Source organism: Bufo bufo, chromosome 3, assembly GCF_905171765.1.
Source record: "Bufo bufo chromosome 3, aBufBuf1.1, whole genome shotgun sequence".
Taxonomy (NCBI): domain Eukaryota; kingdom Metazoa; phylum Chordata; class Amphibia; order Anura; family Bufonidae; genus Bufo; species Bufo bufo.
The window spans coordinates 560576183-560592532 of record NC_053391.1 but is presented as its reverse complement, the minus strand read 5'-3'; the positions used below and the strand labels follow the sequence as shown (position 1 = coordinate 560592532).

Sequence of the window (16350 nt, the reverse complement as noted above, 5' to 3'; positions counted from 1 at the left end):
TGATTTTTAAAAGGCCTGTTGCCCCAGTTGGAATTATGTTGGCGCTCTTCTTCTTTTTCTTCAATTTGCTTGGTGCAAGCGTATTCTTCAGGGATTTTGCTTTCCTGAAGATGATGCGCGGTTTTTTAGGTATAGTATCTTTTAGATATGGATCACATTTGAGTATGTGCCAGTGCTTTGATAAAATCGTTCTTAAAATTTCGTGGTTAGGGTTAAAAGTTGTGATAAAAGAGGTCTTGTAATCCATATTTTTTGGTGTTTCGGCTATTTTATTCTTCTCCCTTACATTCAGGCATTCCTCTTGGCTCTGGTTCTTTGCCCGCATGAACGCACCATCTACGACTCCCTTCGGGTATCTCTTCTTCATGAATCTGGAGCGCAGTATCTCGCTTTGAATGAGGAAGTCGTCATCATCAGTACAGTTCCGTCTGATCCGTTTGAATTGGCTATATGGTATATTATCTTTCCACTTTTTGTGGTGAGCACTCCTATAGTCGAGATAGCTGTTCCCATCGACTGTTTTGAAGTTTCAAAACAGTCGATGGGAACAGCTATCTCGACTATAGGAGTGCTCACCACAAAAAGTGGAAAGATAATATACCATATAGCCAATTCAAACGGATCAGACGGAACTGTACTGATGATGACGACTTCCTCATTCAAAGCGAGATACTGCGCTCCAGATTCATGAAGAAGAGATACCCGAAGGGAGTCGTAGATGGTGCGTTCATGCGGGCAAAGAACCAGAGCCAAGAGGAATGCCTGAATGTAAGGGAGAAGAATAAAATAGCCGAAACACCAAAAAATATGGATTACAAGACCTCTTTTATCACAACTTTTAACCCTAACCACGAAATTTTAAGAACGATTTTATCAAAGCACTGGCACATACTCAAATGTGATCCATATCTAAAAGATACTATACCTAAAAAACCGCGCATCATCTTCAGGAAAGCAAAATCCCTGAAGAATACGCTTGCACCAAGCAAATTGAAGAAAAAGAAGAAGAGCGCCAACATAATTCCAACTGGGGCAACAGGCCTTTTAAAAATCACAGGCACCTACAAATGTAATCACAAACTATGCAAATGCTGTAATAACATCACAAATCGGAGACAGTCATTTAAGAGCAACGTGACGGGGGAGGAATACCCAATCAAAAGCCTTTTGAATTGCTCATCCTCCTATGTTATCTATGTGATGGAGTGCGAGTGTGGTTTACAATATGTAGGCCGCACCATCCAGTCACTTAGAGAAAGACTAAACAAACACCGCTGGAACATCTCACGGGGCTACCTTAAACACAGTGTGTCCCGCCATTTCCTTACCTCTCATAATAAAGACCCATCCGGATTGACAATTACACCTATCGAAACCATTGCAGAAACAACGTCGGATAGATTTAGGACCTTACAGAAGAGAGAGATGTTTTGGATTTTTAAATTACAAACCCTTGAACCCCATGGACTTAATGAGTCCTTGGAGAGCAAATGTTTCTGAACAGCTATCTCCCAAGCTATCAGATGGAAGGAGATTTATTCCCCTCATATTCTATTCATCATTTATTTATTTATTTATTTATTTTCTTCTTGGAAATCATTACAATAATATTTTTTTTCTCTCCACCTGTGAGACCTTCTCCACTCCTTCTCTGGTTCCCCTCCCAGGACCCCCCCTCCTCCCCACTACAACCAATTTTCCCGCTCCCATCCATCTGTACACATTAATATCCCTATATACATCAGTGATGTCCCCTTTACTCCTAAAGGCAATTCACTTTCCTTGCACACTTATTCAGGCCAATAATACTCAATCACCTCTACATTCATTCAAACATCATTACCATGAGTCATATACATCTACATATATATACATTTATATACATTTCGGTCTCCCATCCTTCTCCGATATGGTTACTGCAGCCCCCTAATTCCCCCGTGCAATGTAATTCTGCCTCCATCCCTTCCAACAGCTTTCAGTCCTTTCCCCAAGCACTACACATAACCACGCCCCCATATGAACTCGCTGTCCACTGACTCAGTTCGACACACCCCTCCTCTGGCTCCGTCCCTCACAAGCCGACGGCAGGCAACCCCGGCCCTTCACCTAGCGCTCTAGCTCCGCCCCTTTCTTTCATCATCCCCGATCCTCTCCACACACTCTCTTCCTCCACGCCTCCACACGAGCGCCCCGCCCGTGCACCAGGACAAGACCTCTTTTGCACCGCCCTCCCCAGGCTCCGATCGCGTTCCCCAACCACACACCCACATGGAGGCCATTCCTATGGACCCGGCCAGCTCCACCCACCCCCTCCCCTATTTCTCCAGCAGCGCGGGCACTGAAGAGGTCAGCGTCTAACACGCGCCTCTCCAGACGAGCAGCGACACTCTCCTAGTCTCCCGGCTCAGGTAAGATGCCCTAAGGCTGAAAGTCTACATGTTACTCTTTTTGTGCAAGCTACATAACCAACACCTCCTGTCGGCTAATAGACAATATATTCTCTAACACTCTGCTAGCAGACACACCATATCTGCTAGCGCTCCTTCAACTATATGCCTTCTCCTTAGGTTACCTACAATTATATTCAAAAGTCTGGCCCCGGAATTGCTTTTAGTATTGTGGCTAATTTAATATCAAGCCCGCTTTTATAACCGAGATTTTTATTATAATTATAACAGCATAGATCATACATGTTGTTAATTTTGTATCTATTTTATCATTCATGATCATTATTGCCAATTTATGTCTATATATACTTTTAATCCTCTTTGCTTGGGTAGGTTAATTATTTTTTTTTTTTTTTTTTTTGTGAGAGCCACCATTTTATTTTATCAATCTATATTTACAGCTATCCATACCTATTCATTTATTTATTTATTTGATTATTTATTTATTCATTCATTCCAGTTTTTATACAGAATTTCCACAGGGAAACACAAAATTTATGTTTCCATACATATGTTTTTCCTTTCTTACCCAACTTTTCTTTTAGACTTGATAAAGGGGACTTTAACCCCCCGAAACGCGTTGTCTTACGAATAAATGGAACACTACTGAAACTAAAATACTGTCTTTGATTGGTTGTTTCGTGCGCCCTCAGCAGTCCACACGCTCCACTTAAGGTTCAGCGTACTCTCTTCATAGAACTGAAGGGATGTCCCTGTGTTGCCAGCGCTCCGGGACAGCACAAAAGAGTTATACAAGGCAACCTGCACCAAGTAGACCGCAACTTTTTTGTACCATGCCCGGGTTTTGCGCATTGGCATTATATGGCTTGAGGACTTGATCAGAGAGATCCACTCCTCCCATATACCGATCGTAGTCGACGATACAATCGGGCTTGAGGACCGTTGCCACGGTACCTCGCACAGGGACAGGGGTGATGCAGTTACCATGAACTGTGGACAGTACAAGGACATCCCTCTTGTCCTTATATCTGACCATCAACAGGTTTCCAGTGGTAAGGGCACGGGTCTCACCCCTGGGGATAGGTACCTGGAGGGGGTGGGCAGGGAGGCCGCGTTGATTTTTCCGCACGGTCCCACAAGCGGACGTGGATCTGGCGGCGAGGGACTGGAACAAGGGGATACAAAAGTTATCCACGTAAAGGTGGTAACCCTTATCTAGCAGTGGGTGCATAAGGTCCCACACAAGTTACCCGCTAACACCCAGAGTGGGGGGACATTCTGGGGGTTCAATACGGGAATCTCGCCCCTCGTACACACGAAACTTGTAAGTGTACCCTGAGGTACTCTCACAAAGTTTGTACAGCTTCACACCACACCTCGCCCGCTTTGAGGGAACATACTGGTGGAAAATGAGTCTCCCCTTGAACGCAATGAGAGACTCATCAACCGCGACCTCCCTTCCAGGTACATAGGCCTGTACAAATTTGGCCCTAAAGTGATCGATGACCAGCCTGATTTTGTACAGGCGGTCATAGGCAGGATCACCTCAGGGAAAACATGCTGCATTATCTGAATAATGCAGGCATTTCCGGATGGCCTCAAACCGGGAGCGTGTCATGGCTGTACTGTAAAGTGGGGTCTGGTAGAGGACGTCCCCACTCCAGTAATGCCTGACACTAGGTTTCTTGACTAGGCCCATATGCAGCACGAGGCCCCAAAATGTCCTCATCTCGGCTGCACTGACCGGCGTCCAGCCACCGGGCCTAGCCAAAAAGGAGCCCGGGTGTTGAGCAACGAACTGTTGGGCGTACAGGTTCGTCTGCTCCACCATTAGATTTACCAGTTGGTCACAGAAAAAATGACTAAAAAAGTCATATTCAGTGAAGCCCACTGTGGAAATCTGGATTCCTGGTTGGCCTACAAAATCAGGAATCGGGCTCAAATCGCTCTGGGGTATACCAGACAAGTTCACCGGCAGGGGGCTCCGGTGGATTTAACTGGTGGGCTGTAAAACTAGTACGAGCCCCAGAGCTGCTCGTACTAGGGTGGGCCAGAGGGTCCCTAACATGGCGGTCCCCTTGCTCCGCCTTGGGGGCTCATCATCATCGCTAGATGATGAGGAGGACGCAGATGACAACAGGAAAGTGGGGTCATCCTTGTCCTCACTGGGACTCTCGGACTCGGAGGCAAGCTGGGCGTATGCCTCCTCGGCCGAGAACATCCAGCGGGCCATAGGGGAGTGTGTGTCTGCGTGTGTATGTGCGTGTAAATCTTTATTTGGTGTGCGTGTACGTGGGGGCACGGGTGTTCGCGGACTTATCCCTAAAACTAACAGAAAAAAAAAAGACTAACTAAAAAAAGGGCAAAAAATTTGAAAAAAAAGTAAAAAAGAAATTCAAAACCGCTGATCAACCGTCCGAAGTTGATCAGCGGTGGGGTGTGCGATGCGCTAACAGTGGCCGGACGCTAAGAGTGCCGGCCACAGTCAGCGTACGCACACAAAAAAATAAAAATAAAAAACTGCCTGCGCCCCCAATGATTTGAGCAGGCACCGGGTTCTGATCACTGCCCGCCGGGCGGCGGTGAACGGAACTATACATGACGTACCGGTACGTCATGTGTCCTTAAGTACCAGGACAACATGCCGTACCAGTACGTCATGTGCCCTGAAGAGGTTCCCAGTCCAGCCCTGCTGTTTGGTTTCAGTAAGAAACGCCGGGGAAAAGCCTGCAATAAAGATTTGATCACTTTCAGTACTTACCTTGCAGATCCAGTGCAGCTGCTCCCTTTCTCCCAGTCGAGCTCTGCTTAACTGGCTGCAGTGTTAGGCCTCTTTAACACACCGTATGGCTTTTTCAGTGTTTTGCGGGCCGTTTTTTTCCGGATCCATTTTTTGTTTCTGTTTCGGTTCCGTTTTTCCGTTCTGCTTTTCCGCATGGCATATACAGTATACAGTAATTGCATAGAAAAAATTGGACTGGGCATAACATTTTAAATCGATTGTTCTTCAAAAACAGAATGGATACGGAAGACATATGGAAGCATTTCCGTATGTGTTCCTTTTTTTTTTTGCGGACCCATTGACTTGATGGGAGCCACGGAACGTGATTTGCGGGGAATAATAGGACATGTTCTGTCTTATAACAGAACTGAAATACAGAAACGGAATGCATACGGAACACATTCCGTTTTTTTTTTGCAGAACCCTGGAAATGAATTGTTCCGTATACAGACCGTATACGGAACGGAAAAAACGGCCGGTAAACGAAAAAAAATAAAACGTTGTGTGAAAGAGGCCTTAACGTCATGTCAACAACATGTGACTGCTGCAGCCAATCATTAGCCTCTTTGGTGTACCAGCAGTCATGAGTTAAAAGGGGTTGTCCCACAAAAAATATTCTACAGTTTTCAAACCAGCACCTGAATCTGAATACTTTTGTAATTGTATGTAATTAACCCCTTAGTGACCAGCCTGTTTTGGGCCTCACTGACCAAACGTTTTTCTTCCTTTTTTCATCGTCGCATTCCAAGAGCTATACCTTTTTATTTTTCCATCTATATAGCTTTATGAGGGCTTGTTTTTTGCGTGACAAGTTGTAGTTTTTAATGGCGCCCTTTTGGGGTACACATAACTTTCTGATTAACTAATTCTGGGAGGGAGATGGGAAAAACAGCAATACTGCCACTGCGTTTTTACGTTATAAATTTTACGGCGTTCATTTTTTGGTAAAAATGACATAATATCTTTATTCTCTGGGTCAGTACGATTACAGTTATACCAAATACATATAGTTTTTTTTTTAGGTTTTACTACTTTTTTGCAATAAAACCCCTTTTTTAAAAGATAAAAATGTTTTTACATTGCTGCTTCCCAAGACCCATAACTTTTTTATTTTTCTTTCTATGGCATTACGTGAGGGCTTAAGTTTTGCGTGATGACTTGTATTTTACATTGGTATAATTTTGGAGTAAATGGAGCTTTTTGATCACTTATTACGTTTTTTCGGTGGCAACTAAGAATAAATTAGCAATTCTTTTTTACGGCGATCACCGTAGGGGTTAATTTATGTGATATTTATGTAGTCCGGGTCATTATAGACGTGGCAATACCAAATATACCGGCGTATTTTCAATGGAAAAAAAGTGTCATTTTTTTATGTCATTTTTTAAATTTAATAAATGTGTTTTTGTTTTCTTTTTTTACCACTTAATAGTCCCACAAGGGAACTATATATAGCATACAGTATTTTGATTGCTTTTAAAATGCAGTGCATATCCCTATAATGCATTGCATTTTAATAGCAATGCTAATATAGCATTGACCAGCAGGCTGCGCCAGAGAGGCGCAGCCTGCTGGAAATTACTAAAGCCGGGACCAGGGCCTACAACAGATACCAGGTAGCCTTTAAACACATAGGCACCCCGCAATCTCATTTGTGGGGTGCCGATGGGAGACAGAGGGAGTCCGCTCCCTTTGTCACCGCTTCACATGCGGCGGGCGCTATTGCCTGCGGCATGTAAAGTGTTAAACAGCCCGGATGTGATCACGGCATGTAAGTGCAGGCAGCGGTCTCCTTCACTGACAAGCAGGCGATTGTCGGGAAGGAACGCTTCCTTCCCAACAATCGTAAGGCTCATCTGCCAGTGTAATACAGCCCTTAGCATTAGGGAAAATACAATTAGGAGATTGGATAGGGTGTGCATTTAGTAGATAGGAAAGGAGAGGTAAGACTGGTAGTTAAGGGGAGGTGAGACGTTAGGTGCTTTTGTATAAGAGAAAATGGGATAGGTATGCAAAAAAGGGAGGTTTTTTAGGTGTATAAAAGAGGTTGCCAGGTGGGACACATCTAATCCTTATTTTTCCCACTCACCGTCCCATAAAATCGGTTTGTTTTTTGTTGATCTGGTTTGTAATATTTTACTACATTATAACAGTGTAAGTCGATGGTCACAGTGGCATCAGAGGGTCCATGGCAGTTGTGCGACAGGATAACTGTCAGTGGGGAGGTCACGGTTGTGCGGGTGGTCCTCAAAATGTGATGGGTAGCTAGGTCTGGAGTGGCCTGCCAGGAAAGTGAGCATGTTTGATGTTTGAGTATCTGAGCAGCAGGCAGGGAGCGGATGACCATTGGGGTGAAATGCTGTGTCCCGATTTTATTTTAATAATGCAGTAATTGCAAATCTTTTTGCCAAAGGAAAGGGTTACGTGTGTTTGTGGATAATGGGGATAGCAGCTTCATCGCTTATGAAAGGATATGGATTCAATACATGGTAGTAAAGTGCTTTTGATCAGGGGCGTACATAAAAATCACTGGGCCCCATAGCAGGAATCTAAATTGGGCCCCCATTCCCCTTTTATAGCCCCTCCTTTTGTTCCATGAACTATTCTTGCTGCTGCGTTTTATAATTTATGCCATCAGGGCCGGATTGGGATTACAAAACAGCCCTGGCACACAAAAGAGGCATAATAGATGCAGTGTGTACAGGTATATAGTATATTTCCTAGTGTTCTGATATGTGAGGTACAGGGTATAATATATGCAGTGTGTACAGGTATATAGTATATACAGCAGTGTACTGATATGTGAGGTACGGGGTATAATATATGCAGTGTATACAGGTATACAGTATATACAGTAGTGTAATATGTGAGGTACGAGGTATAATAGATGCAGTGTGTACAGGTATATAGTAAATACAGCAGTGTATTGACACCTCGTACCTCACATATCAGTACACTGCTGTATATACTATATATCTGTACACACTGCATCTATTATACCTTGTACCTCACATATCAGTACACTGCTGTATATACTATATATCTGTACATATTGCATGTATAAAACTGTGTAATATATGCAGTGTGTGTGTGTGTGTATGTGTATGTGTATGTGTGTGTATATATATATATATACAGTACAGACCAAAAGTTTGGACACGCCTTCTCATTCAAAGAGTTTTCTTTATTTTCTTGACTATGAAAATTGTAGATTCACACTGAAGGCATCAAAACTATGAATTAACACATGTGGAATTATATACATAACAAAGAGAATGCCAAGAGTGTGCAAAGCAGTAATCAAAGCAAAAGGTGGCTACTTTGAAGAACCTAGAATATTACATATTTTCAGTTGTTTCACACTTGTTTGTTATGTATATAATTCCACGTGTGTTAATTCATAGTTTTGATGCCTTCATAGTCATGAAAATAAAGAAAACTCTTTGAATGAGAAGGTGTGTCCAAACTTTTGGTCTGTACTGTATATATATATATATATATATATATATATACACACAGAGCAGTGTATTGATGTGAGACATAGAAGGTATAATACTGTAGATGCAGTGTTTACAGAAATATGTGGTCAGTTATACATTATGGTCACTGTGTGTGAGGTACATGAGGTTGTGGTCACTGTAACTGTCTGAAGTATTAAACATGAGTGAGCAATGAGTAAAAACAGGGCATGGAGGGGGGGGGGTAAATGATGAAAAGTGGAGGACCTCCTCTTACCACTCCATTCCAGTCTGTATGGATCAATGCAGAGCTGCTTGTGAACTTCTAATACTTGCTGTTAGGGGTTGAAGGACCTGTGATGATGTCATCACAGGTCCTGGCAGATATACCTTTGAAACCTAGGAACTACACCATTTTTGGTGCAGTTCCTTTGCTAGATTCTGCAGGACCTGTGATGTTGAAGATGATGTCATCACAGGTCCTGGCAGATGCACTGTTCTAACCTGGGAACTACACTTTATACTGTGCAGTTCCCTTACAGGACCTCTGATGACATCATCAAAGGTCCTTTAGCTTTAGAAAGATAAACAGTAGCAATTAGAGGACGGGGCCTCTCCACTTCGGGCCCCTCTTTCTCACGGGCCCCATAGCAGCTGCGTGGTCTGCCTATATGGTAGGTACGCCGCTGCTTTTGATGCATTTCAGAAAGATAGCATATTTCATTTGTATTTTTGTGCTGTATTTTATGTAAAATGAATGTTAAGTTACCTGTCACGCTCCGTGATGGCCAAGTAAATCCAGCTCCAGTCTCCAAATTGACGACCATCAAAGTTTAAGAAGATCCGAATTGCAATTGCATTTCACATTACGCTGTACTATCCAGGTACCATTTGATCGCCTCCATGGTTTACAAAAAATGTGAGATGGGAGTATAAATGTGTTATCAATGGGGAAAAGTAATCTGTGTTTGTCCCTTGTGGAAAACTGGTAGGGTTGTTTATGTGAATAAGGACAACTAAAGAGGTTATGCCATGATTAATCTAAAAAATTAAAATCAAATCTCTTTCTAACAAAGCTAGAACCAGCCCTGTACCACACATGGATCCAGAGATCTTCCCATTTATTGCTCAAATTGTTCTGCTAGATTTATATCAAGCTGGCAGTTAAAGGGTAGTGTCCTTTCTGCTGCAGCTCAGGGGATGTGTCCTTTCTGCTGCAGCTCTCTCCCTATCACAGACCAGGAGCCAATTAAAGGATGAAACTGAGCATTTGTGGCCTTCTCAGTGAGCCAGCAATACAGATAGTTAGGTCCAGAAATATTTGGACAGTGACACAATCTTCCTGATTTGGGCTCTGCATGCCACCACATTTGATTTGAAATTAAACAGCTGAGATGCCATTGAAGTGTAGACTTTCAGGTTTAATTCAAGGGATTGAACAAAAATGTTTAGGAACTACAACCATTTTTCTACAAAGACTACTTATTTCAGGGACTCAAAAGTAATTGGGCATTTTAATTGATAGGCCAGGCAATGAAAACATCATACTGCCTGGTCCTGTAAATTAAAGTGCAGAGGACGCGGTAGTTGCACAGAGAGCAGAGCCTCTATGTGTAACTAGGTGTATCTATTTATCTATCTATCTATCTATCTATCTATCTATCTATCTATCTATCTATCTAATTGTTCTAAAGGAAAAGTGTGTGGGGGAAATGAAGAGAGGAAAGCACAATAGAGCAACCACCGCTTCTTCCTCAAAAAGAGAAAAATCAAACTATTCCTGAAAGCAGGCCTGGAAAACTTGGTTACAGTATTTAGAATACTAGATATAGCATTCCATTTAAGGAGGTCCTGTCCCCTCTCCTGACATGCCATGTTTTAATAGCGTCATGCATCCCCCATGTAATAACGATTCTGGAGCATCTATTCTTATGGCTCTATGATATGCCATTCCTTTATTATTTAAACTTAAAGTTATAAATGAATTGCTAGCAGTCTGCAGTAATGGTACAGAGGGGAGGTAACTAGTTGGTGGTGGGAGGGTTGTCCCTGCACAGTCTGGCAATGGCAGCACTGATTGGATAAAGTGAGTCTGTACATGTACAAACACCCAACTGGTTACCGCCCCTCTGTACCCTTACTGCAGACTGCTAGCAATTCATTCAGAACTTCTAGCAGGAGCAATAACAGAATGGCACAACATAGAGCCATAAGAATAGATGTTACATAATTGTTATTATATGGGGAATGCATGGAGCTATTAAAACAGGCATGTCAGGGGTGGTGAAAGGTCCTCTTTAAAGGCATCTATGCAAAACATTATTTTGTTACCCGGATCAGCAAAGGCCAGAGAGATCAGACTCCTTCTCATTACAGTGTGATGTGAATTTCCCTTTATTACTTTGTTATCACAGTTCATGTGAACCTTATTTTTTGGACTTTTTGCCTGGGAGCAGTTAGAACAGAGTATGTATGTATGTAATACAGGTTGTCTCCATTCACCTGTTGTTGAGCTATTGACAGGACATAGTTGAACAGTTCTTATTGTCCACGATTCTTCATTTTCTGAATTTGAATGAGAGTTTCATAAGCTGCCTGAATTTCAAGAAAATGCTTTTCAGCCTCTGCAGGGCGATGCCTGTTGTGATCTGGGTGCCAAACCTTTACAAGATCTCGATAATGGTGGCTTATTTCTTCTATGGTGGCATCAGTGTTCACTCCTAGAATCTGAGGAAGAAGCACAAATCAACACTTAAGAGGGTATATAGGTGCTATGATTAGCACAATTATGTTTTATGATCTAGAAATGCATATTTTAAAGAGGTATTCCATCGCAAACTTTTTCCACCATGTTGCACATGCTGTAAAAAAGAACAATGTATATTCATCCCACCTATCCCCTGTCGCTGCCATTCTGATGTTGCCTGGATGCTTACTATTCTATCAAATACAGATGTATATAGGTATTTAAAGGTCATGTACAAGTACAGAAACAGAAGAATCACATTTTTTTTTTCAAAAATGACCCCTTAAAACTTACTTTTTATTAAATTCTTTCTTTTAAAAAACATGACAACACAGGCTAACTATGCAGAAATTCACAGGGTAAGCGAACGAAAATCAGATCGAGGTATTTACCAGATAACTTGTAGGCCTCCAGTGGTTATTGGGGTCGGAAGGGAAGGGGAAGGGAAAAACACAGAGGGAAAATATACCCTAGTGTAGCCCTGCTAAATCCTCACACCGGGGATGACTCCTGAAGGTGACGCCTCCCCGTCCACATACCTAACCTGGCTGGCCCTAAAAAGCCCTTACAGAAACTGGATTTCCCTACTGCCCCAACGCGTTTCCCCCACCAGGGTTCATCAGGGGGTCGTGTGGGAAAAATTGGTACAGGGCCCAAAAAAAAAACCTCCCTCCAGCTGATGGAACGCACCGTTTCCATGGCGGTGGGACGCAAGCCTCCTCAATTTATGAGATGCAGTGGATACAGCCGCTGATCAATGCACCTGCGCAGTGCGCGCTTCTATGCACAGGGTGCTAAACAGTGCTCCCGCACGGTGGTGCAATCGAGGCACCTATCCTCCCTCAAATCAAGAAAAGGGAAAAAAAGAGGGGATAAGGGAGGATCGGAGAACACAGGCATTCGAGATCCCCTCATATACAGGTATAAGCAGAGGGTTCTCTTCTGTGCACTAATAAACCCCTTTTTTTTTTTTAAAGGGTCAACATACCTCACATTGTACATAAATAATACTACACTTTAATCAAAAATTGATGCGTCATTATAACATGATATATGTCAATGACAAGATTCAATGCTTTCCGCATCGTTGACCATTCTGGGAATATTTAGCAGGGCTACACTAGGGTATTTTCCCTCTGAGTTTTTCCTTTCCTTTCCCCTTCCCTTCCGACCCTAATAACCACTGGCGTCCTACAAGTTATCTGGTAAATACCTTGATCTGATTTTCGTTCGCTTACCCTGTGAATTTCTGCATAGTTAGCTTGTGTTGTCAGGTTTTTTAAAGAAAGAATTTAATAAAAAGTAAGTTTTAAGGGGTCATTTAAAAAAAATAATTTTTTGATTCTGGATGCTTACTACTCTTCATTTCCCGCTCCTGTCACGACATGGCAGGAAATAGCTGGGACTGCCCCACTGGCAATTAATGGCTGAGGTGGGTCATTGCTGCAATGATTGGCTGAGTGGCATTTACATCCTTTTCCTGCTGTGTGGAGGAGGGTGTAGGAAGGGCAGCGGCATGGGGTGGGTAAGGTGAGTATAGGCTGTGCTATTTTTTTACAGCATGCGCAGCCTGGTGGAAACTTTTTGGTTTGCGCAGCGAAACCACTTTAAGGTCATGTACCGGTACAAGTTATAAAGCAGGGAGTTCCGCTATGTTGTTTAGCATGTTTGGTTTTATTCTGGTGCTGAACGATTGCTCTGGACTTCAAATTTTGTTTTGGAGATTGCTAGCTATATACGGTAGAACAGTACACAGATTGGGATCTTCTCACCTACAATGAAGGCATTGTCCTCTTTCTAGTCTCCTCATAGCGTAGGAGTTGCACTGTGTTAGTGCACCATATGATGTTTTTAAAGGGGTATTTCCATCTCAGACAATGGGAGCATATCGCTAGGATAACGAGTTATCATCAGGGAAAATAAAATGGCCGCCATCCTATTAGTCTAAACAAAACCTGTCCTAATCACGAGGGGGGCACCTGTCTAATAGGGATACCTGGGGGTAAGGGGGATGGTAGGTTAGGAAAGTAAGGGGCAGTGTGAGACACTACCCACCAGAGGCTCTGTGGTGGAGGGAGGGCAAGGTGAATATACCAATTAGTAGTGAAAGGGACATTAGATAGGAGGGGAGAAAATGGATATCATGGGCTTTGTGTGGAAGTAGAGGGACACTAAAAAAATATTCATCCCACTAAAGCTGCTGCCTGTACATAACATAGACAGCAGCTTCAAGAGATCTCTGACCCCCACCACAGTCTCTCACCAAACATGTACCACTGACCTGTAAAGACTTCTCATTATACCAGCCACTTCTTATGGCAGAGAAAGGGATGCAGGTAGACATCCCATCCCATGTTCTTTCTCCTGCTCTCCTTTTTCCTTAACTGACTAGTAGTGCTCCAGCTCAGTGGACTTTCTGCGTAGTCACAGTGCCATCAGTAGCATCACATTGCCACCTACTGGTCACAATAATTATTTACCTCGAGAACAGGGGAGAGATAGTTATTTCTGCTTTCTGAATCTGGAGATATAGGCATCTCTCTCTTTCCTCTTAGCAGTGTTAGGGCTCGTTCACACAAACGTTTTTTGCGTTCCGTATACGGACAGTTTTGTTTTGTTCTGTATACGGTCCATATACGTAACCATTCATTTCCGTTTTTCAGTTCCGTTCAAAGATAGAACATGTCCTATTATTGCCCGCAAATCACATTCCGTGGCTCCATTCAAGTCAATAAGTCAGCAAAAAAAAACTGAACACATACAGAATGTACGCCATATGTCTTCCGTATCCGTTCCGTTTTTGCGGAACCATCTATTGAAAATGTTATGCCCAGCCCAATTTTTTCCATGTAATTACTGTATATGCCATACGGAAAAACGTAATGGAACCGGAAACACTACTGAAACAAAAAACGGAAAAACGGCTCTGTTAAAAACGGCCCGCAAAACACTGAAAAAGCCATACGGTCGTGTGAACAAGCCCTTAGGTGCAGGCATACAGCAGGTACAGTTTCAGTCGTTAGTCCCATGCTGCACATGCAGGGTACTGCAGATCTGGCCCCTTCTTCCTCTTGGAGCTCTAGGTGCCCCCCTTAATCCAGCCCTGTTAGCAGCACATCATCTTGAGCTGCCAACAGTATTCAAACGTTATGGGGGACAAACAAATGTAATAATGATTGTCCTCCATGCAGGTTGCATTAGCCAGTTTGGCACTTTAAACGTGGACCAAGCGACTTGTTATATCATTGATTGGCGCTTGTTATGGCCCCACATCAGGACATGTAAAGGGAACTTTTCTGGTCACTTTTCTATGTGTTGTCTTATTGATGGTGGAAAATTTTTGGTAATCCTTTACTTGTAGATCAGACTAAGACCTATGTCTGGTATTAAAAGAATCACCCTCATCCATTATTCATAATGTATTCGTACATGTATTTAGAATAATTCTTAAGCAAATAATAATAAAATACAAGCAGTATATGTTAATGTCCTACAAGCAGTATATGTTCATGTCCTACCTTGCAGGCCATCTCCTCCTTTACATTCTGGAAACTTGCCACAAATTCATAGATTTTTTCCCATTGTTTGAAGTTATTATCATGAAAACCTCCTCCTGTAAAAAGCCCCCAGGCTCTGTATGGCAGCAAGAGGATTCTTTCCACCATTGCACTCAGGCTGGGGAAAAAGCTCAGCCAATCAAGCAGAGACCCAATGCATCCGGCCACATAGCTAATAGTGCGGCTTGTATTTATAAGAGCACTATAAGCAAGTGGGCCAGTGAAAGCTAGGTAGGCTAGCCCAATGCGGTATAGACGTAAGCTGAGATTTTCATCTTTCTGTTGCTGTCGTCGATATTGCCGATGTTGCTGAGAGGTGATGGTTGCAGTGAGGCTGATTGGGATCATGGAGACAGCACGGCCATAAAAAATTGGTGATGTCATGAATGCAGCTACCAGTGTGTTCTTCAGGTTAGAGGTTTGCTCACCTACAGTCGCAACAAGATGGACTCCTAGACCAACAGCTAGTGGCAGAGCGATCACATAGTAACTGGTAAGGGAAGATAATCCAATAGCTGCCACTAGACCAAAATAAATGCCAGTAGTAACCTGCACCATGAAACGAATAGAGCTTGCTGGTGGTGTTCCTCCTTTTAACTTGTTGTTTCCTTTTTTTTCTTGCTTATTTACTTGGGAGACAAGTCGTGGAATCTTCCAGAAGTCCCACATCCACCCCATTCCAAAACCTCCTAAAGTAAGCATCAGAAGCAAGGCATGGCTGTCTCGGCCCAAGTATATATGGTGTAATCCAAGTGGACCACCTATGGCCCAAAGGCCAAAAGCTACTATAAGCCGTTTCCCCATTTTAGGAAAGTACCAGTCACCAGGTAACTTGTGAAGAACGCTTTCCTCTGGACATTTTGTTTCGTTCAGGAGAGGAGAAGCTGATCATCCATATAGGGTGATTTGCAGTGTCTCACGTGAATGGCTTTACTCAGGCATGTGCATAGACTTTGCTCTTGTTAGCACCAACTGTATTATCTCAGGGAGCATTTGTCCCAAAGGTCACAGACATAACTCGGTATGAGTAGCTCCACCCAGATACATGCTAGATCAGTTATTACACAATCACTGACTAATTGCACTTTTTGGATTGAGAAAATATTTTATCTATCTTTAAAGCTACTAAATGATTTACCAATGCAATGATACTGCAGTCTACATAGCCTCATTTGGTAAAAATTCTAATTTGAATCTGCAAGAAGGTAATATCATCAGAATTCATAATGTCTTTTTTGCTCCATTCTGTTTGTCAGAGTTGGGGACAACAATCGTTGTAAAAATGCACCCATTGGGATTGCATGCAGGCATGTGATGGACCTTAATTCTTATCAAAATTCGTCATGCCTCCAAATTTTCCAGATCACAATCTGAGCACAATGGGATATGCTGGAAAAAA

General features: G+C 42.8%; 1 protein-coding gene across 2 annotated transcripts; it reads right to left on the bottom strand.

Annotated features, from left to right (window-relative positions):
* Nucleotides 1-10910: 10910 nt before the first annotated feature.
* DNAJC22 (DnaJ heat shock protein family (Hsp40) member C22) lies at nt 10911-15906 on the bottom strand. Of its 2 annotated transcripts, none has more exons than XM_040425541.1 (2): nt 13676-13815; nt 10911-11375 (listed from the first exon to the last, which is right to left on the bottom strand). In XM_040425541.1, exons 1-2 carry the CDS (start codon nt 13736-13738, stop codon nt 11190-11192), a joined length of 249 nt encoding a protein of 82 aa, XP_040281475.1. In that variant the 5' UTR covers nt 13739-13815; the 3' UTR covers nt 10911-11189. The 2 variants fall into 2 exon arrangements, with proteins under 2 accessions (XP_040281475.1, XP_040281474.1); XM_040425540.1 differs by lacking the exon at nt 13676-13815 and adding an exon at nt 14913-15906 and having other exon boundaries at nt 10926-11375.
* Between the last annotated feature and the right edge of the window lie 444 nt (nt 15907-16350).